General features: G+C 33.4%; 3 protein-coding genes across 5 annotated transcripts; all 3 read right to left on the minus strand.

Annotated features, from left to right (window-relative positions):
- Window positions 1-63: 63 nt before the first annotated feature.
- Window positions 64-5377, minus strand: LOC110683406 (probable anion transporter 4, chloroplastic). Of its 2 annotated transcripts, XM_021859768.1 has the most exons (10): window positions 4764-4887; window positions 4647-4671; window positions 3499-3725; window positions 2969-3338; window positions 2799-2843; window positions 2557-2703; window positions 1319-1456; window positions 1182-1215; window positions 868-1047; window positions 64-755 (listed from the first exon to the last, which is right to left on the minus strand). In XM_021859768.1, the coding sequence occupies exons 1-10, from the start codon at window positions 4847-4849 to the stop codon at window positions 748-750; spliced, it is 1260 nt and encodes a 419-aa protein (XP_021715460.1). In that variant the 5' UTR covers window positions 4850-4887; the 3' UTR covers window positions 64-747. The 2 variants fall into 2 exon arrangements, with proteins under 2 accessions (XP_021715460.1, XP_021715459.1); XM_021859767.1 differs by lacking the exon at window positions 4647-4671 and having other exon boundaries at window positions 4764-5377.
- A 1964-nt stretch (window positions 5378-7341) lies between these two features.
- Window positions 7342-9915, minus strand: LOC110683409 (acyl-coenzyme A thioesterase 13-like). Of its 2 annotated transcripts, none has more exons than XM_021859771.1 (3): window positions 9687-9915; window positions 7984-8124; window positions 7342-7684 (listed from the first exon to the last, which is right to left on the minus strand). In XM_021859771.1, exons 1-3 carry the CDS (start codon window positions 9876-9878, stop codon window positions 7541-7543), a joined length of 477 nt encoding a protein of 158 aa, XP_021715463.1. In that variant the 5' UTR covers window positions 9879-9915; the 3' UTR covers window positions 7342-7540. The 2 variants fall into 2 exon arrangements, with proteins under 2 accessions (XP_021715463.1, XP_021715462.1); XM_021859770.1 differs by having other exon boundaries at window positions 7342-7687.
- Window positions 9916-14975: 5060 nt separating this feature from the next.
- Window positions 14976-17769, minus strand: LOC110683307 (the record flags this gene model as incomplete). The annotated part of the gene is made up of 6 exons (XM_021859654.1): window positions 14976-15313; window positions 15401-15502; window positions 15588-15703; window positions 15786-15869; window positions 16220-16330; window positions 17554-17769. Coding segments are annotated over 6 exons (747 nt in total), but the record flags the coding sequence as incomplete, so codon positions are not given.
- Window positions 17770-23711: the final 5942 nt, after the last annotated feature.

A 23711-nucleotide genomic window follows, 5' to 3' on the forward strand; every position in this document is an offset into this window, starting at 1 on the left:
TTTGCTTATGCATAAATTCCACAATTTGGTAGAGATATTCTTTTAATGAGTAGTATAATAATATGGTGAAAGAATGACTAGATCAATCCTTAGTTGCAAATACAACTAGCAATAAGTTGTTGAATAAATACAGCTAGTCAAAGACGTTGAAAGGTCTACTTAATTTTATGTACAACCGTATTACGAGTATTCTATTAACTCTCAATCACGAGTAAAAGAAAACAAGTTGTCAAGGGTCCCAAATAACTGCAACAGTGAAGACTAGGCCCCCTCGTCTTGAATAGAACATGTTTCCTGCTTTAACAGTCTCTCTTTCATTGACCAGTAATACTAGTGGTATTTTCATTCAACACCTAGCCATTGGTAGAGTACCTCGGAAAGTCATCATTTGTCCACCCCTAGAGTCCAATCAGGCGATCATCATTCCTAGTTGTTCACTCCCAGAGTCTGATCATCATTCCTCGACTGGTGGAGGGAGCTGGGAAGTTTATACAAGACACCAAGGGTCACTGCTGCTGATAGCCTCTTTAGTGTATCTACGTGGCAATAAGTTAATTATACAGTTGATCACGTATGCATGAATGATGAATTTCGATATTTGCTGCAGGAGTGATTCAGACATTTCAGTGCTTTGGGATTATTAAAGAGATGTCGCAGAACCTGTCTTCTGGTCTTCATGTGCCTTTTCAACTGTATGTTTATTCCATGATATTTACAGATAGGTATCACCAAACCTTAGAATCAGGTTCAAGAATCTGAAATTCAAAGAATAGATGGAGTTTGTCAAAAAAATGAGTCATGATGAAGCTACTGAATAGTGGAAAACTGGAAATGTGCTTATTAAATCATCAAAGGTATAACACTTACTGGATGCATCAAAATTTACAAGCTCTCCAGTTGAAAATAGATTCCAGAATAAAGCAGCGAGAAAATATAAAAGTGATGTCAGCCATAAAAATCCTCTGAATGATCCAAACAGTTCAACAAAATAACCAGCCCCAACAGTTCCTAGAATTGCAGCGAACGTTCCAGCTGTATTTGCCAACCCTGTATATATAAATTGAATCAAGTTAGAATCCAGAAATCCACTGATTAAAAAAATAAAGTCAATTTCCCATCTTTGCCATCTTAATCTTGAAATTCCTGAATAACACATTAAATAAATAATAAAAATAAATTACCATGTAATATGCCAGTATATTGTGGAGCAATTTCCTGGCATCAGAAGAGAGCAAAAATACAATGTCGTTAGAAATTGGGCGAGCACATTACTGAATGGCACTGATACTAAAAATTTTAAGTTTCAGAAGCAACAAACCTGAATATTAACAAGGAAACCAGAATGACTGAACGACTTTAGTCCAACAGCTAATGTGAGCCAAGCAGAAGCTATAGATGGGCTAGTTGCGGTAGTCAGACCAATAAGAGCAATGCCAGGGCCAATAAATCCTATTGACTGCATAACAAACAATTTCAATCTAGACAATTAGAGAGGCCATATAAAATATAATGAATATAAGACGAAGCAAACAGATCAAGACATAAGAGTACTTGAAATCTAACAGGTATTCAATTGACAAGTTAAACAGGATCATTGCAAATACCAAGTATGCTGAAATTCTCACAAAATTTATGGTTACAGCATAAAGTATTTAGGGAAGAGGACCATTTTATCAATTATGGCAAGACAAAGGGAGTAGAACTGAAAAAATTATGCTACATGTCAAACCAACAGAATTATTTAACAATTGTATTAACAGCTTGTTTGATACAGAGTACTTCATATATATATATAGTAAAGCAAAGGTAAAGAAGAGAAGAGGGGAATAAAAAGGCAAGTAATTATATTTTTCAATGTTGGGTTTTATTGAAGAAATTGAAGGGATTACAATGTTAGGTTAATTATTACGAGTAGTATAATGGAAAGAAAATAAGGTTTACATGTTTTAGTTTTTCTTTCATTCCAAATACCTCCAGTTTTGGGAGTAAAGGGAAGCTGAAACTTTGTGAGCTTATATTCCTTTGGATTCCATTCTCTTATTATCAAGTACATATGTATTTTAAAGCCAAACATAGGAAACTCCCCCATTCCTTTTTTTTTCCCTTCAAAATTTACCAAACAAGTTGTAATAAATTTGCTCGGCACCAAGATTATCCTGACTTAGATATAGCAGGTTGGTTTTCAACTGTTGGCATACACAGGAAAAACTATAGGTGCAACAATGAACGATCACCAGAATTATCAAATCTAGTTGCTCAGTTGAACACAAAAAGTTCCTTTCAGCACTGAACATTCATCCGGACCAATGACTATTTATGAGAACCAATCCTCCCTTGACATAGAGTAAGTCAAAGCACAACTAGTCGACTACAAAACAAGTATGAAATTGCTTTGATTTACACGGCTACTCATACAAAGTTAAGAAAAATGGTTTCAAAGGACAAGTCAACTAGATAAGAAGAGAATATAGGCACTCAATTCTAAAAATCTGTTTAACAAGAGAAAGGAGGCCTATCACACAAATGATTGAAATACATATATACATAAGCACCAACCTGCATGATTTTTCTCGTCAAAGTGATACTGAAACCACGCTGGATCAACGTATCTGACCAAGCACCTCCAAAATATCCCACAAGCGCCATCATACTCCATGGGACAGCACTAAACCATGCTGCTTGTCTAAGATCAACATGATATACCTGCAACCACATTCAAATAACCATTCAAAGAAAAATCACATCACATATTTGACTTCACAGAGTTCACACACAGAAAGCCAAACTTTAATACTCACACTGTTAAAATACAACGGCATCCAGGAAAGAATAACAAAGAAGCCCTGCACAAGAAAGGAAAAAAAAAACTTGCGTTAGCAAGGAGATACAAAAGTAATTTTATTGTACCAGGTAAAGCAGTCAATGACATATATAATGCCAAGATAGAGGATCAGATCTAGATCATTACCCAACTATGCATAGCATTGGCAACCATAAGTGACCAAGTAGGAAGCTTAGACAGCAGCCGCTTGAAAGGTGGGATCACTCTAGCTTTGTGTGCCTTCCCAGCATTGGATGGAACAGATTGTTGCCTCTTTGTTAGTATGTATTTTAGTTCATACGCAGAGATTTGAGGGCTTCTCTCTGGAATACTAGAAGTAGCAGACAGCCATACAACAACCCAGAGAAATCCAAATAATCCAAATATCACAAATGGTCCAAACACACCAGCATTGGACATTAGGATTGGAGAAAGTATTAGTCCAATAGCACTACCAAGCTGAAACCCAGCCATTGCTATTCCAACAGCTCTTGCTCGTTCTGCTTTAGGAAACCACCTGGAAAGAAAAGGTCAAACAGAGAAGCCCATTACTCACTCACAATTGCATTCTTGAGTGCACAAAACGACAAACAAAAAATATAAATCATAAAGTTTGAAGCAGGATATAAATGACCAGTAAACATCAAATTCCAATAAATAGACATTGGTATCCATACTTTGATATCATGTTGTTCATCGAAGGAAGAGCTACACCTTCTGCAATGCCAAGCATAGCTCGCATGGCAAGCAGAGCCCAGAGAGACTTTTCAGCTGCCCAAGGAGTTAGAAAAGTAGCAAAGGACCACAAAGCAACACCCCATCCCATGACAACTTTACCACCATAGTAATCCACTAGAGCTCCACCTGCTATTGGTGATATAAGGTATCCCCACAAAAAAGATGACTGCAAGCAGCAATAGTAACTTATATTAGCAGTAGCAGCAGCAGCAGAAACAAGAAACATGTATTCTTTATTTAACTTAAGATTAATTCCTAAACTAGTGATATTAAGCTACTGTGTTAGTCGTACATTGAATTAATATATGAGTTTTCATTAAATTGTCACAAACTACTATTTTCTTGCTCTTGGTAAGTTTTAGGAAGTCATAACAAAGCTAATCATTCATATTGAATGGCCCACAGAATTAAATCTTTAGGCACTTCAGCCATTTTCCTAAATTTTAGGTACACGAAAAATGTTGAGATGCATAGACCAAAAAGAAGCTAGTAGATGTAGCCATGTAGGGGTCAAGAGGAATTCCACCATGCATCCCACTCTTCTATCCATCAACTAACTCAATTTGCGTTATATAGATAATCCACAAGTATTTAAAATGTTTTGTAATCGACCTTTAACATTCCCTCCAGGTAAGTGATACCATAAGGAGCAAAATAATACGTGTTTTCGGAACAAATAGAGCAATTAAACTTCCAGTACAACGATAATCACATTTAAATTGAGATATTAACTATTCTAAAGCATAAATTCAAAGGTATTAAAAAAAGCAAGTGTTTAGTGCTTATCAAGTTATCAATATAAAAAAATTACAACAGTAATTTGTAAAGTAACCAAAAAAAAACGACATTGTCACAACTCACAAGCTAAAAATGATGCCAAAATATATATACACACAAATCCAGAAATATGACATTGAATAAGAATTGAACAACGAATTTAAATCTGCAAAACTGTTAAACAAGCAAGCAACTCAATGCAGTTTCACGTATCCATGAAAATTGTCCAAATTACTCAATATTATCACAAGTGAAAGCAATGACAACAAATTATTCATCATACATATTCAAAAATGGAAACAAGACTTACACAAAAATTAATAAGTAATTGAAACCTGCAGAATTGTTAAAATTGTAAGAAAATCAAGATAATTAAAAGAAATTCGAAATACAGAAAATTAATTCGGAGTTATCAAAGATGAATGACCTGAACAACGCCAGCAAAAGCTCGACTCCAACCATGAGAAAGAGAAAGAGGAACAATGGCGACGGACATAACAACACGATCAGCATTACAAAGAGCGAGAGCCAAAGCCAGCATCATCACCACCTTCACTCTCTCAGACGTCAAAAATTCCAAAAAACTCGGCGCTTCCATTCTCTCTCCTCCGCCATTATCGGCGAGGAAGGAAGAATCTCCAGGAGTAACCCTAGTTTTTCCGGCGAGTAACAACGGAAAACCATGCCGGAGCTTGATTACCGGCGAAATCGGAGAAGGTGCTCCGGCGAGGAAGGGAGGAAGAATCGAGCGTCTGGTGATGGAAGGAGGAGCGAAATGAGCGGAGGAGAGAGAAAGATTGGAGAAGAAGAGGAAATTAGGGTTTGAAGATGGTGGAATTGGGGGAAAATGGAGTTTGTTGCTCAATGTTGGAGGAGAGGCAAAGGTGTTCATGGTTGGTTGCTCAGAGTGTAGACTCAGGTTGGTAGAGGAGAGAGAAATTGTGTTTCAAAGTTTTATAGTACAATTGTACAATAATTGTACGTAGTAAATTGGAATAGTAAAATGGATTAAAGGAGCCTAATCCCGTTTTCTTTGTGTTCTTATCGTCTTACGAGTAAATTTTTACGGAGTAATTAGTTGTCCAACTAAAATGTTTAAGTTTATTGGACTTTGTTATTCATTTAAGATCTAATTGATTTATCGAAAGAATAAATTCACTTCAAAAAAAAAAAAAATTACAGTAGTATTTTTTTTTTTTTAATCAAGGCACTGTATAATTTTATTTGTGGTTTTTTTTATCCGGTAGAGTTGAATCGTATTTTAGAGGATGATGCTAGGGGTGTAACAATGACACGCTTTATTCCTCCATAATTAGGTGTCGTAGTTTGCTTTTTTATTCTCTAGTTTTGTACTTCGTTCAAATCAAAAAAGAATATATATTTTAAATTTTGTAATGGAAGCAAAATATTAAAATTATACATTAATAAAATACAGTATTACGAATACCCATATGATGCACTTATATTTGATCAAAATCAAATTTAAAATGATAGTGTATTATTGTATGTATATAAGGTTGAAGTTTGATCAAATTAAATTAAAAACAATGGTGTATGAGAAAGAAGAGAAGATTCAAACTTGAGCAAAATGTGAGAAAATCAAAGAGTTATTTCAATGGCATTAACCAGCGGCTGCACTACTTACTAATAGTACTCGTACCACAAGTCCATAACATATGCTTCATAAAATAAATAAATATTATGCAGTCATTCCAAATCACTAAAGTACAAATCTTGTCTTCAGCAATAACTTCTACAGATGCTTTCTCTTGATAACAACATAAATTCAAGAAATACTTCTATTTTTCACAAGAAATCTTGTCGAAATATTCAACTTGTTATGCTCTTATTTCAACCAAATATGTACATGTACAATTACACAAGTTGAAAAAAACAAAGTAACCAATCTTTAACAAACTAATCAACAACCTATTTCCAGTAACAGGGTTCTGACAGTTGATATGGATGCATAACGATTATATATGAATATGATCAACTCAACTTGAAGCTTCATGATGATTTTATCATTTGCGCTTATTTTAAGTACATGTTTCTTTTTCCTTTCCCTTACTCTATTCATTTTACAAATAACTTTCCATTGAGATAGGTAATCCATGACACACATCCATCATACAGTCATTATAAGCAAATTCATAACTCAGCACACAAAAGCAACATAACAGAGCAAGAAGGGTGTGTTGTGGCTCAGCTAGAGCTCGCCTTGAATTCCCGGGTTCATGTCAGTCCCCCAAGCTGCCCTGGGGCTGTTGACTCTACAGTTCTACTGAGAGAACAAACACTCGAGATTCAAGACTAACTGAAGTTACTAAAAAATATCCACAAAGGTCCTAAAAATAGAAAGATGCAGATGTATTGGTCTCATTGTTAGATCTCTGTAGTAGAGGTCTTCTCACAAGATAATGATAATACAGGATGATCCTGCATAATATATGAAATATGCTTCCAAACTACAAAGACCCAAGGGAATCAATGACTCTTCTAATCTACCAAGAACAATTTAAAGGCATTCAAGCTAAGAATCAGCTATCTTAACTCAAATATTCTCCGATCTATAATGTTTATACAAGTGTTGCCTAATTCATGGAGCATTTCTAATACACGAAACACACCTAATTACTAATTAATCCAAAAGAGTTCCACCACACCACTACACGTTCCCAAAACGTAATTCACGCAAAGGAAGAGGGGAGAGGGGTGGGGGAGGATTAGATAACACCAATTTGTACACTAGAGATCCTGAATTCCATATGTATGCAAGCTGCGTTCATAAACTTCTGTATCTCCTTGCATGCCCAAGCCCCAGCAAGAGAGAGAGAGTGGGGGGGGGGGGGGGTGAGGTCTGAGAGAAATTAATGAGTTGTGTTCATTAACATCATCAATCAAGCTCAAACCCTAAACTTACTCATTGCATTAAAATTTTGCAAATGTTTAAAAAATCCATTAGAATCTAAGTTCTTTGTACAAACTAATGAGCACTTAAAACAAAAGCATGAAAAAAGTAAAATTCTTTTAAAGTTGTAGTTCCTAACTTTTATTTATCTGTGACTCCTTATTTACACACATCATAATAAACACAACATCACTAGGATCAGTGAACAGGTGAGATCCAATGCAATAGTTAAGCATCGGAATTAATACAATAGTCATTCAAGTACAAGAATAGTAAAAGTCATGGGATTGGTATCAGATTTTACTCTTCAGTCTGCTAAACAACGAATGTCGTCCTTCAGCAATAATTTCTCCAGACACCTTATTCTTGATGATTACAGAAGTTCCAGAAACAGATCCAATTTTCCCTAGAAGTTTTGATGTAATCTCCAGCTCATCCTGCTAATATTTAGACCAAACATGTTAAATATGTGCCTATAAAGAAGAACATTAAAGATAAGGCGACTAATTAGTTGAGATATAAGAACTCAAGAAACAAACTCCACATCCCAACTTCAGATTCAAGCTTCGGCAGCTTTAGGTAATTAATATGGACGGGAATTCAATTTCAATCTTAAAGAATTCACTCCATCATTTTCAGATCAATAGGTTTGCTCCTAGATCCATCAAGCAGTCACCACCAAACTAAAAATATAAACATGCAAACTCCATATTATTGCAAAACAATGCTTACTTACATCAAGCTTTGCATTTGACAGATATGAGATGGACATATCGACCGATACATTCATAGGCTGACCAAGTCGATAGATTAATGCATTACCAACTATGTCAATGAGATTGGCTATTGCACCACCAGCCAGGTTCCCTGTTCGGTCCTGCAATAAGTTATGTTAAGAACTAAATAAGAGCTGACATCTATGGAAACTCATACATCCAATGAAAGGTATCTAAGCATGGAGCATGAAAGAATTCTGAATCCAATGAATAAAGAGCATAACTCTGCACAAGTCATGCTAGAAGAGAGTTCTTTTAGGCTTTAATCAAATTCTTGAAGTTTCACATGACAAAATAATAGAAAAACCTAAGGTAGCAAACCGCCAAGAACCTGACATGACAAGCAAGGCAACACTTGTAAGAATTAAATTAAATTAAACACAGTAATCAGCGAGAAAAAGTTTATGTTTCATAGTTGTCCCAAATGTTTATTGAAGTTCATACTCATCTTTCTACATTTTTTATCCTCGGCAACAACCCATAGCTAGTTAACAACCTTAGACATCATATACTGAAAGAAGGCAAACAATGCCTAACCACAAAATCAAACATATTACTCCGTAATGCCTGACACATACCATTTCAGTATCAATACTAATTTCTAAGCAGATGGCCTGTTACAGCCTTAATGTTGCCCAATATTAATCTACTGATGATACTTCACTCAGCTAGGAACGAATCATTCTTTTTCATAAATGTGAGTGCTGAAAAAAGGCATGAGAGACAAAATTTGATAACCTTCACAGTTGAATAATGACTCTCAACCTTATAGATCAATGTATTGATATATATACACACACTAACATTCAAACATACAAGTAGCAAATTATAGCAAAAGGTCAAACATAGCCTCTAATTCTTAACTAGTTATAGAAAACATTTGCTAAAGCAGCTACTAGGAAAACCCTTTATGATCAACAGGCTTCCTACATTTCCATGTATTCCAGAAAATCAAAAATTTAACAAGCTAATAAGAATGGAAGCACCAATCACCACTATCATAATTATAAGAATTAACATTTGGCGCCATCATCAAAGTCGATTGAAAACAGAAACAGCCCTAAAAACTATTTTCTTTGGCACCAAAAGTGAAGACACCATATCACTATCAGAGTATCATCATTTAATCAAAGCTCACCAAGTAAGATTCACTACAACCTTAATACAATATACCACAAACCGACCGGTTCCGATCCTGCTATGAGCTAGTCTAAGGAGGTCCAAATGCCCCCAACTTAATTCCTTTCAAGCTTAGAGTAAATTTTTCAGAAAGACCCACATTTTCCTCACCATTGCAAGTTATTATAATCATAAATTACTAATCTATCCACTACAAAATTAACACCATTATTTCTAAAGCATTTTTTCAAACCCCAAATTGTGAAAAATTACAACAGAGTTGTTAATTGAAATACAACCATAAAGTGAAAATATTTGAAACCAATAGAGTTAAGAGATCAATACCCATCTGATTACAAATAATCTGGGTTAATTTAAGCACAAATTAGCACTTTTTTGTTAGATTATAATACAAAAATCCCAATAAGGTATAATTATAACTGACACCCATTTGTATAATCAATTAATTATAACCAAATCCAATCACTTAAAAATTATACAGAAAAGAATGAGATGAATGATAGTAATTTGATGGGAAGCTTACAATTAGGCGAGGAGGGACCTTGAAGGTGCAGAAGATGAACCCGGGTTGAACTCGGTCGACTCGGATGCCTCTAAGGGCAAAATCTTCATAGAAACTGGGTCCAACTTGGGGCTCGTGTGGGTTAACCACGATTTCTGAAACCATTTCAGACTCGCCCGACCTCAAATTTAGAACCTCATTTGCTCTCTCCATCTTTTATGTTTGTTATAACTATGTTTTTATCTAAGTTACTCTTTAAAAGGAACAACCTTTTTTGGTTGGGAATTTTCCCTTTCTAAAAATACCCTTTATAAAATACTTATGAAAAATATTTATTTAAAAGAAAAAAAAAAAAAAAAAAAAAAAAAAAACCTGCCAAGAACTTAAACGTGGGTTAAAAAAATCCTACCAAACTTTTGTTCACTGTCATAATCAACTCTGTCAAATTAAACAAACAAAAAAATTTTGTTCACAATCGCAACAAACTTGGGTGACTCAATTTCTCCTCTATCAAATACATAAGGTAAATTTACATACATTGTCTCTACTCTCTACATATATAGAAACTAACAATACAAATCTAAAATCAATATGAGTTCAATTTCATATTTAATTTAAATGCTTAATGATGATCATTTTTATATGTTTCTATCTACATGGAATTTATTAAATATGTTGTTCGTTTACTTTTTTTTTTTTCCAATCCCTTTTGGTGTTTGGTTATGATTATATTTTTCTCTTATTTTATTGATTTTTTTTAAACTAATGAGCGCCCCCGGGGCGTTAGATAAGAGAATTAAAGTGCAAATATTAGTGTAAAATTAACATTAATTACACTAAACGACGCGTGATTTTGTCATGAATTCCTAACTTAATACCATTTCAACCAATATAATTTATCCTTAACTAACGCCCCGGGGCGCTCGTTAGCAAGATCGATACAAAAAAGTAAATTAAATTGTAAACCAATAAAATAATGATACATGTTCCATATAAGTATATAACTTGTTAATCAGGTTAATAACCGATTATGACTTGTTTAAGAGGATACCTTAAAAGGTTGTATTATTTAGAAATAATAAAAAAACTTGACTTGTTTTTGGCGGAATGCTTAAAGGTTGTACGAGTATCATTTTTGAAATTTTTTCCTAAGAGATCGAATTGATGAGATATTACAAAATAGAAAATTAGGAGTGTCATTGCCTCATGGCTCATGCTATTTACATCACTACTTAGGTCTTGTTTGGCAAAAGTAGCGGTAGCTGGTAGCTGTTAAGGTAGCGAGTAGTGGTCAATTAGTAGTGGGTAGAGGTTAGCTGTTAAAGTAACGGTTGATAGTATGAGTGTTTGGCAAAAGTAGCGGTTGCAATACCAAAATATATCAAAATTCATATAAATATTGTTTTAAAATTAATAAAAATTTGTCAAACGCTACCCGCTACTTCTAAACGCTACTATTTTTAGCGTTTGAGAAAAGCTACCTAAACGCTACCTCTATCGCTTACCGCTACTAAAACCGCTACCTCAAACGTTACCACCAAACAGGGCCTTAACCAAATTTATTCTGAATCCAAATACTAAGCTTTAGATAAGTGTCTCAAATCCACTACATAATCACTAATAATTTAATAAAACTAGTTAACTTCAGGGACCGCACTCTCACATTGAGTCACATAAACTTGAAATTAAAGAAACACATGCAAGAAGGAAATAGCAAAGTCGATAAAACTAAGTACAATTTCACCCCATAAACATAGAAATGTTTCTTTACTATGGAAAAATACATTTTGTTTTAATAACTTATACACAAACAGCTTAAACACATTTATAGAATTATATATTCAAATAATTAGATTCTTTGAGGAAAGAGATACCATATTATAACGTCACCACCAAATTGTAGATTTGAATAATCCACCACCCAAAATAGGTCTTAATCTTTAAGTGTGCACAGCCTCCATTAAACTATTGTTTTAAACTCAAGGATGGAAAATAAATATGGAAAGACTTAATTGGTAACTAATTAAGTAATAAAGTCTTAGTTTGTATGATGTTTTTTCACAAAGTATTACTTTGGCGGAAAATGATTTAATTTAATAAACGTGAGCCTAGTTAGTACACATCCCAACCGATTGCCATTTAAATTATTATTATTTTTATTTTTTTGAAAAGCAAACAATCCTTACCCACCAACCACCGCTGCCACCCCATTTCCCACTCTCCGGCGCTGGCCGCGCCTAGTTCCCCCTCCCCCAGCTCCGGAGCCGACCCCCCATGTCCGCGCCGCCCACCTAGCTACCAGCCCTCCCCATAATCCTCTTCCTCTACCTAAAACAATCGCATAGAACCTTTCTAAGACCACAAAACCTCCTAAAACCCTTTCCCCACCTTCGAAAACCCTAATCGAAACTCTGGCGAGGTCCGATTAAGGTTTTCTAAGGTTGGGGATGGGTGATTTTGTGGTCGGAGGAAGGGAGATTTGGGGGAGAATCGTCGTTGGTGGTTAGGGGGAAGAGGGAAGAGGGGATGAGCTACGCGAGATTGGGGGAGGGGGTCAGCAACGGCGTCGGGGAAGGGGGTTTGGGAGCGCCGGCGTTGGGAAGGAGGTGGCGGCAGTGGGCCGGTGAAGGATATGGGTGTTGTGGATTTTTTTTTTTCGAAAAAATTATATTAATTGTTAATTGTTTTAATTGTTAACCATAATTAAAGTTTTAATTAAGAGTTAACTAAACTATAAAACGAATTTATAAAAAATAAAATAAATTTTAACTGATTATAAAGGTAGCAAGTAAAATATATTGTTTAAAGCGAAAACTCTACAAAGGTTGTATTATTCAGAAATAATCATAATCTTGACTTGTTTTTTACGGACCGTCCAAAGGTTGCACTGCCTCCATCCCTAATTTTAGTCCCAAAACTAGTTTAGTCCCGTGCGTTGCACGGTTTAATTAGATATTATTTGATGAAAATAATTGTCAATATTCTTTATTTGAAAAAATGTAATCATAATCTCTCTTTAATTAATTTTGAAAGAATTACAAATTAGGAGGAAAAAAATAGAGAAAATAAAAATGATGATGTCAAAAATAGTTTTGGCGGGAAAAAATTTCATAAAAAGTTGACATATATCCCTTAATAATGTCAGCATGTTTTGTTTTAGTTATAGTTAATAGATGTTCATCCCATTTGCATTAAAATACTCGCCATTTTTGTAATACCAAAATATTTTATAATTTAATAAAATATATTTTATAAAAAAAATAGTTTATTTTTATTTATTAAATAACTTTCCTAAAATCATATTTTTATTTTAGAGTTCGGAAAGTTTTAAAACCCTATTTTGTTTAAATAGGACTCTACAATTATAAACTATTTTAAACTTTATAAACTATTTTAAACTCACAAAAAGATATTTTATATATACTAGTATATATAAAAATAATAATAATAATAATAAAGCAGTCGCAGCCGTTTTCCTATTCTTGTGTGTGGGGTTCATTAACCAAACCCAAATTTGATTTTTTTTTTTTTTGATGTTTTTGGTTTATTCTATAATCTCCAATTCTCCACCATCACATTGATCTATATGTTGATTGCAAACCGTGAATGGTATTGTTGCCGAGCTATTTAGGGCCTGTTCACATTTACTGAATTGAGCTGAACTGAACTAATTGGAGCTGAACTGAACTAAATTGAGCTGAAATGAATATTTTATGAGAGAGGAAAATTAAGAGCTGGACTGAACTGAACTGAACTAAACTGATTGGAGCTGAACTGAACTGAACTGAACTGAAATTAAGTAAATGTGAACAAGCCCTTAGTCCCTTCTATATATCACAATTTTATTGTGAGTCGGTGAAAGGTAATCATGCAGATTTAGGGCATGTTCATATTTACTTAATTTCTGTTCAGTTCAGCTTCAATCAGTTTAGTTTAGCTCCTAATTTTCTTCTCTCATAAAATATTCAGTTCAGTTCAGCTCAGTTTAGTAAATGTGAACAGGCCTATCTGGAGATGCTTGTATTATTATTGTATGTAATCACACTAGACTTTTTATGGAGATGTTTGTTTTATATTTTGTATTGTTATGTGTAAATTTTAGGATTTGTATGATCAAGTTTTGTATATATATTTGTTAATATGTCGTGATATATGATTTAATTACCGTATATTATATTGTTGTATTATTGATTATATTGATTGTGTTATTATTTTAGGGTTTTAATGTTGTTGATATGGGGAGTAGTATTGTTTTTGAGGTTTTAGAGTTACTAATATAATCTTGGGTTAAGAATTAATTAATTTTGGATACTAATATTAGCCCTATAAGCTTTGAGATATTCTATGATTGAATTGAGTTCATCATGTTATAATATTTGGGAACCTTTGCAATTGTTGAGATATTATCTATTAGTTTGTGAATGGTTATTTGATTAATGTATGAGATTAAAAGGTTGAGAATTATTATTTTATTCTTGGTTTGAGGCTCGGCGTTATAGACCTTAGTCCTTGATATGTTGGTAAAGAGATAATGGTCATGAATTGGAACGCCAAGTGTCGCTATCTCGTCGCCTGACTAAAAGTTTAGCTTTATATATTAGTTATATGATTATTATTATTATTTTTTTTATTTATTTTTTTTTGAAAAAAGTCCTAAAGGACACTAAATTTCATTAATATAAGCCATACGACATCTACAATTGATAATGAACGATAATGAAAACGAATTTAACAAAATCAAACAAGAATTAATCGGGGAAGGGCTAAGAATCCAAATACATAAATATAACAATTTGGCATATTCTCACTAGTAGAAAAAGGCTCATTTGCGCCGCTCATTTATAGTGTATTTGCGTCGCTTCTATGAGCGACGCAACTGCTCGCGACGCAAATGACTTTTAAGTCATTTGCGTCGCTCCTAGGCGCGACGCAAATAAGAGTCATTTGCGTCGCTCCTTTATAAAGGAGCGACGCAAATGACTCTTATTTGCGTCACTCTTTTATAAAGGAGCGACGCAAATGACTCTTCTGATAAACTTCTTTTTTGTTATTTGCGTCACTCCTCTATAAAAGAGCGACGCAAATGACTCTTCTAATAAACTTCTTATTTGTTATTTGCGTCACTTGTTTATATAGGAGTGACGCAAATGACTGAGTAGACAATACAAAATTGCTGTATTTGCGTCACTTGTTTGTTTAATGAGTGACGCAAATGAGGTGAATTTTTTTTTTAATTATAATAATTGCCTTGTATATGTTTGTAGTACCTGTTTTCCTTACTAGTGGTATAAAGTAATATGCTAACGCTAATATAATTGAAATTAAAATGCAATATTATTGAATAATGCAAATGTAAATTTCGGCAGAGTCTCCTTTGTAATTTGGCCTACCCATAAAATTGGGAATGACGACATTATATTAACAACCTGTCCAATAAATTACATCTCAATATCATAGACATTATACTCATCATCCTGCTTCTGTTGCAAAGGAAGATAACTGGGCATAAATTATACATCATTAGTAGTTATTACTTGTGAACTTCACTGTCATGTCTTTTCCTTGTCATCTGCCATGTAAACGGACTATTAGGATCCACACCAGGCTGTGAAATTTCCAAACCATGTTTCTTAACCAAATTAACGTATCTGAAAATTCAACAAAAAATAAATGACAAAAGTTCTGTACTGAATAGCTCAAGACATTAGAGGATATGATGCAGAAAGAGTGCTAACTTTTCAGAATCAAAATTATCCACTCCCAAATCTTCGTCCCAGATAAATATGTAATCATATGGTGCCACAATGTCAGGATGTAGAAATTGTTTTGCATACCACCTTTAACCATACAATGAAAGAACGGATCAGTATGATAAAATTGATAATTAATCTGACCCAATTGCCTTAAAACAAGAGTACTAACCATTTCGTCTGTTTTCGAGCACTGACATGGATAGCACGTTTTGACCACTCAAACTGATCCCACTCAGTCGTCTTACCATCGTAATGGAAGAGCAGAATAGTGAAGTTGTCTGAGAACTGTGCAAGGATAAAAGAGCATATAATTAATACAAATATGATGTTAGCAGTAATAAAGGACTTGAAATTGCTAGAAAGAAACCTTTTTAACTGCTTTGTCAATATTTTCTTTCATATCTAAGCCAACTGTGAAGGTCACTAGATACTTAGGCTTGGTTTTCAGATCCTGCAGAAGCCATTTTGAACCAGTATTATATTCAAACTTCAAAATTCTATTATCAAAATGAATAAAACTCAGTCTTTGTGCTGATAATGCAATTTATCAAGAAACCTTAAAAGTACATAAATAAATGTTTAAAATTACAGTTCCCTTGCTTATTTTTTTTTCCTTTACATCATTACTCAGACCCCTATTAACCCGAAAAGTGTAATGTGGGAAACAGAGTAAAGACTTTTTGTCCAACAAGTATCAAGGATAGTGATTAAAAGAGGAGGTTCTACATAACAGAAGACAGTTTAAAAGTAAGGTGTATGTGAGAAGAAATTTCAGAGACTTGTTATAGTATGTTCACATACCTCACTAGGAAGACCCCATAGTCTACGGAGATAGAGATCTGACTTAGAAGCAACTATCCCTGGCGGTAGTCTCTTTGCACCGCTAGGGTTTGATTGGGCCAGCAATGGCACCTGAGAATCCACAACAATCAAACAACAAATATTATTAAGTGATGAGAACCTTGGAAGACTAGTCCCATGCATCAGACCAGAAAAGCCTTAAAAGAAATACATACATGATGCCTGATCTTGCAATGAGTAACAGATGTAAAATATATGTCAGCAATCAGCATGAAGAATTTTTATAAAATGATTAAAGTGGCAACTCGCAAGGGCTACAACTACATATACAAAGTGTGTTGATTGAAAAGTTTCAACAATATAACTGTTTGCTTGTGGTAAAGTTGGGTTCAGAGTTACAGAATCATGCAGGAATACAACAGTTTTATATGAATGAAGTTGCCTAACATATTTTACCAACAGGATAAAATTACATGAAAAGACTGCAGTGTAACAGAAAAAGAAAAAGACTGGTGTGCATGTACAATAGCAAATTATGATTACCGGAGAAACAAAGAAGTTGAAGGAGATGATAAGCCCCCCCCCCCCCTTCCCATCCAATAATCTCAGCAATAAGCCTACTAAATTCGGCAATTCGGCACTCCTCCTATATTTAGACTATCCATCAATCATCATTCTATCATTTGTTCATTCTTCATTATCAACTAAAAATTAATTGAAAATAAATTAAAATTCCTCTCTTTCTTCTAATTTCAAATAATCAACAATAAATAAAAACAAGAAAATCACAATTTCTGACAAACTCGAAATTTTAATTTCAACAGAAATGAACACAAATTAAGAACAAAATTAAAGAACTTAAACACAAATTAAGCACAAAATCAAATTACCTTCTCATTAAAAGAGCATTTGGACTGAACATACGACTGAGGATCAAACCTATCATTCCGAAACGCGTTTGAGTTGATTTTTTGCTCGAAATGGGGGATTTTTGGTCGGAAACAATCAATTTTTCTGGGTTTAAGGGTTCGAATTTCTTGGGGTTTTTGGTCTAAATTTTTGCTCGAAATTGCTCGAATTTGCTTCAACTTGACTGCAATTTTAATTTAGATGTTAAATTTGCTGGGGAATCACAGTTTTTTGGTCTAATTTGTTGGATTTCAGAGACGAATTTGTGGGTGTTTTGCTGTAAATTTCAAATAATCAACAATAAATAAAAACAAGAAAATCACAATTTCTGACAAACTCGAAATTTTAATTTCAACAAAAATGAACACAAATTAAGAACAAAATTAAAGAACTTAAACACAAATTAAGCACAAAAATCAAATTACCTTCTCATTAAGAGAGCATTTGGACTGAACATACGACTGAGGATCAAACCTATCATTCCGAAACGCGTTTGAGTTGATTTTTTGCTCGAAATGGGGAATTTTTGGTCGGAAACAATCAATTTTTCTGGGTTTAAGGGTTCGAATTTCTTGGGGTTTTTGGTCTAAATTTTTGCTCGAAATTGCTCGGATTTGCTTCAACTTGACTGCAATTTTAATTTAGATGTTAAATTTGCTGGGGAATCGCAGTTTTTTGGCCTAATTTGTTGGGTTTCAGAGACGAATTTGTGGGTGTTTTGCTGTAGAAATTCACTGGAATTGAAGAACTCTTGTTTTTTTTCTTTTTGATTAGTGAATGTAGGCGAAGGTAAAAAAACGCAGAAAACCTAAAGCCAAAAGAGTTATTTGCGTCACTTTATTATAAAAAAGCGACGCAAATAACCTTGTTTATGATATTGTACACAGCTCATATGCGTCGCTCATGTAGTAAAAGCGTGACGCAATTTACTTAATCACTTATTTGCGTCGCTTGTTAACAAATGATTGACGCAAATAAGTTTATTAATTGCGTCGCTTTAATAAATAAGAGCAACGCAAATGAGAGAAAGCTGAAATGCACTTGAGTTTTGCGTCGCTTTTTGAATAACATGCGATGCAAATAACTTAAAAGGATGGTAAAAATAAACATTTGCTTCGCTCCTTAGAATGAGTGACGCAAATATGGCGACGCAAATGTACATTTTTCTACTAGTGTCTCGATTCGTTGTCTCATACAACTTTTTGAGTGGATCCGTTGTCGCTTCGCAATTTTGTGAGAAAGTCAATTCTTGTGCTGATTCCTTAACCCAAATCCGAGCCACAATCAATAGTAGCCCCGTACAACCGGAGACAAAAACCTTGTCTTTCGAAGGAGATCGAAAAAACCTTGTCTTTCGAAGGAGATAAACCCTTTCTTTCGAGGGAGACATTATTGTAACCTAAAACAAAAGGCTTAAAAGAAAATAAAGATTGGAGTTTTCCACCGGTGAAATCCGATGGAAGCCCCTTTAAAATTGACAATGGAGACTAGGTTTAGGAGAAAGAAGAGAGAATAGGAGGCTAGGGTTTTTTTTTTTTTTTTATGATTATTATTATTTTATATATTTTAAAAATTTAAAATATTAATATTTTTTTAAAAATCAAATTAAATTTACAAAACCAATAAAACAACAACATGTCACATGTTACCAACTGGTTTTTTCCTGTTAAAATAAACACCTCCAAATGTTGTAATATTAATGTATAATCAAAATGTTGTATTATTAAAAAAGAACGAGTCAAAGGTTGTAATATTATTTGCAATTTTTCCATATATGTATTAATGTATGTATTTTACATGAGAGTGAGAGATAACTCAAGTGGTTAGAGCTCCCCTCTCGATTCCAGGTGATCCTGGGAACGATTCTCATCACTCGGCTTTGTGACTCTTTAAACAACAAAAAAAAATGTATGTATTTTACATTAAGTAATTTTGTTACAAAAATGAGCATGAGCATAAATAAGCACTACATTAGGATAGTATATATATATATCAGTGGCGATTCCACGAAAAAAAACTAATAGGTTTTTTTTTTTTTTTACAAAAATAATCAAAACAAGGGATAAATATTAAACTATGCCAGAATATATGTTAGACAATGCGCGGACTACTGGTTAGCGCTTCACCTTCTAGAGGAAAGGTATGGGTTCCAAACCCACTAACCGCACTTCTTCATTTTTTTTTACAGAAAATGAATCAAAACAAGGGTTAATTATTAAACTATGCATTTATTTTCACGAGAGAATGTGCGGAACCCACTAACCTTGCACTTTTTTTTTTTTCAGCTTTTATTTTTTTTAAGTTTAAAATTGTTAATTAAACTCAAAAAATTGTTATTTATATTGTTAATTATCCACTAACTGAAGTTGTGAATGCTTGATGGATTTGTACAATTGTTAATTAGTTGGAGTAAATTGATAATTGGATAAATGATGTGAATTGTGAAACTGTGAATTCAAAATCCGTGAAGTAGAAAGTAGAATGTTAATACGTATATATATTCTATCATTGTGTTTTACAGTTTGGATATGAAAAACTTAAAGTATTTTTGAAAGGACTTGTGTTAAAATTGCAAAATTCGTATAAAGTCGAGTTCAATTGTAATTTAGTTTAACTTTTTGGTTGTTGTTGTAATTGACATGTATTGTGCACACCCGAATTAACAAATGCAAAATTTATTTTAATTATGACATTTGATATCGCTATATTAGTTTGGAGAGTCCGAACTCATAACGAGCAATTCCTGGAATCGCCACTGATATATATATATATATATATATATATATATATATATATATATATATATATATATATATATATATATATTTAAGTATAGTTCGTAGTAGGAGTATAAGAGAAGTAGGACTTTGTCACCTATGAAATATGGATATTTGGAATGGGTTCAAATTTTTGGGCTTTTAACTTGGGCTTATAGACTTAATGTAGGATGGGATGGGATGCTCCCTATTAGGGCTAATAGAGGTCCGCCCTAAATCAGCGGTCTTTTCTCTCTCCTGCCCAATCAAATTGGAAGATTACTGTAAGAATTTTTGAAGAGTACTGTAAGAAATTTAGAGTGAAAAGTGAAATTCAATTTATCATTATGTAATTTTCAAGCTCAGTTTCAACTCGTTGTTTGAAGTTAGGTTTGTATTTGCTTGAGAATTTTCAGGTTTGTCATCGCATTTGCTAAAATTTTGATTTTGATTTTCTGGATGCTATAATTCGGCAGTCTTTGCATTCTTCTAGTCCTCTACTCTCGTCTCGACTGTTGGGTAAAATGCAAGCACCAATCTTTTTTAGTTTTTCTCAAATTAGGAATGATGATCACAATGGTTGTTTTATGGAATCTCTCAAAAATAGATTGAACAGTTCTGGCATAACCGAAAAAACCATTCGATTTGTATTCGGTATGTTTTTGAGAGAGGCTAAAAGTTCTCAGATGAAAAGGCTCGCTGAGGGAAAGAAGAAGAACCGGGAAAAGTTTAAGTTGATTAGTAAGTGTTTTATTTTATTTTCAATTATCTTTAATGTTTATTACTTGAATAAGTTGCATTTGTTCGGTATGTTCCACATGGAAATCTGCATATGATGCTTTCTCATTTTGGATAATTGTGGAAATTAAAGGTCATGTTAAAGTATAAAAGGCTCTTATGGAATATAGCTAGGGAAATCTTGTTAAAAAAATTCGTTTCTTTGATCTATTTGTTCTACATGTAATTTGCATTTGCTTTGTGAATGCTATACAAATTACTTTAACAATTCAACATCTTCAATCATGTCCCCAAAGAGGTTAGTTCAAGGAGGTGTTAAACTGACAAATAGGCTTCTCTATTTAATTTCAAGGCAGTAGGGGCTGCATTAGCTTAGCTTCTAACTATTGCGTTTCTTGCTTCTCTTCTCAAAAGAAATCAGAAGGTTACTCCCCTCCATCTTAAAACAAAGGCAAATGCTCAGCTCAGATTGGAAGTATGCATCCATAATCACTACGTCTCATAATGCTTGATTCCTGCTCCTCATCTTCAGAATACATTATGTATCCACTACATATTCTTATTTCTGTCTGTTTTAACTTGGTTGCTCTTCTTTTGTGCGTAAAGTTGATTTTAATCAATCTTTTGTTATGTCCTGATGAATTATAAGCAATCATCTTTGTTTTTGTGTCTTAAACCAGGTGTATAAGATAGCTCAATACATTTGACTATTTGTTAAGGATGCAGCCTCTGACTTTATCATTTTCGCCACAGAAATACATTATTTGCTCAAATTTTCTATGATCTTTTGCCCTTACCATTTGTTTGCATTTGGAACAACCACTGGATTTCATGATTTGGCATTGTTCAGGGTCTGATAGTCGCAGTAGCTGCTGTTGGCCTGTGTTGTAGCATCACGGCTTTCATCTCATTGCATTACTACAGTTTGTTTGACTTCTTATATACTACGGAGTACTTCGTATATATCTCAGCTCCAATTAATAAGAAACAAAAATTGGATTTAATAATTAGCTTTAAATTTTTAATTCTAACTTTAGATGGTTTTTTTTTTTTTTTTTGAGGAAACAAATTATCATAGAATAAGTTGAAGAAAATTATATATTACTTCGTTTTATGCTTTGGAAATTAGTATTGGATTAATAGATGAGTATCAATCCTTTGTTTCAAGCCTTAAAATGTTACTACCCAGTTTTTTGCTAGATGATTAAATTTAAAATAAATTAATTGGCAAACTAATAATGTAACACCCCGTTCATTTAGATAGGAGGCCACTTAACTTCGATCGACAAAATCAAGCTTAACCTAGATCTAAAGGTTAAGTCATTCAAACATCCAAATTAATAAGTTGTTTAACCTAAAGAGCAAGCAAACTATAAGGTGAAAAAAAAATTAACAAATGAACATAAATTTAGGCAAATCAATTACATTCAAAAACCAGGATAGAACAACCCTTATCCGCCAAACTGAAATCATACTAAAACCAAATTCAAAGCACTTAAACAATCAACTAACAACTAAAGCATACAAGCCAAAGTTGGGTCTTTGACTCTCAATTCCCAACCCATTGTCACAATGTTTAAATAAATGAATCTACAAATTACAATAACTTCCACAATCAGTGGAGAGCAACTAGGAGTTCTTCCTTAAATTAGAAATAAAAGCTTTCAAAGTTAAATTAATAAAAAGAAACCATAGCACAAACAACTTGAAAACTCAAATGATATCACTTAAAATCATCTAACGATACAAACTGTGAAATATTTCATACGAAGTAATCAACTTAAAATTGAAAATCGATGTTAAAACACCTTTATTTCAATCATAATTTTTTTTAAACTTCAAAATAAGTAATTATTTCATATATTCAATATTTCAAACTCAAAATATTCAAAAAAGTAGAAATGGCGTGGAGGGAACGCCAGTGAACTCGCAGACCACCTCCTAAGGTTTGTTAGGACGAACCCCCAGTCAACTCGTAGAAGACCACGACTAAGATTGGCCAACTCCCGGTTATAGGTCAATGTCTATAAGGTCTTACATACCCCCGGAAAGTTGAGCTACCTAAGACTCGTAGTTAATAAAGTTACCATGTTCATTAACCATCATGAAGCAACTCTACCTCACACCCAACTATGGCCCCACACACAATTCAAAATCAATTAAAATTCAATATCATATTTCCCTCAGAATTCTGCAGAGAAGCCTCAAATGGTCTTACACTCAATTTAAACTACATAAGAAAACCATATATTTATAAAATATAATTAAAACTCCATTTCAAATTAAAACACATTTCAACTTAATAAACCACAAAAGGGTATCGTCTGAGTTTGGGAATATAATTAATGGATTAAAACAATGAACTGCATACATTCACAACTCTTGGCGAAGAAATGCTAAATACGGTATTATCCTTTTCAAAAACATTATGACGTCGATAATACAATTACAAGTTTACAACTACTCACCCAAATTCAAACACACATTCAAGTATTTCACTTTAGGGGTTTATAATACGGAGTACTCAAAATCTCACACATCACTTATTAAAAGTATAATTTCAACCAATATATAATACTTACAATAAAAAATCCATAAATTTATTCAATTATGTTAACCAAAATTCCAAATTACCATTTCATAAAACAACCAAAACGTACGGGATAACAACATATTAGTCCAAAAATCATTATAAAACCCAACCAAACATGCTTCAAATGTGAAATAAAAATTAGGGCACATACAAAAATACAATAGGCATCATATGAAACCCTAACGGAGTTAAAATTCAAGAGAAAACATGCCCAAACAAAATCATATTTTTAAAGCAGCCCCTACACTAATATACAACAGCACCAATAATCACAACAAATCACCAAATAATATCATATTTAAAGCAGCCCCTACACTAATATACAACAGCACCAATCACAACAAATCACCCAAACCCCACCTTAGACATGAAATGAACTAAGCTTAGCTCATTATAGTACACACTCTAAAAATATAATAGGTCATGTTAATCATGCATTTGAGCTTAGAAATTAGGCAAAACACATCTTAAAAACTCTCTAACGACACACATTTCA

This window comes from Chenopodium quinoa, unplaced genomic scaffold (genome assembly GCF_001683475.1).
Source record: "Chenopodium quinoa cultivar QQ74 unplaced genomic scaffold, ASM168347v1, whole genome shotgun sequence".
In the NCBI taxonomy this organism is placed as follows: Eukaryota; Viridiplantae; Streptophyta; class Magnoliopsida; order Caryophyllales; family Amaranthaceae; genus Chenopodium; species Chenopodium quinoa.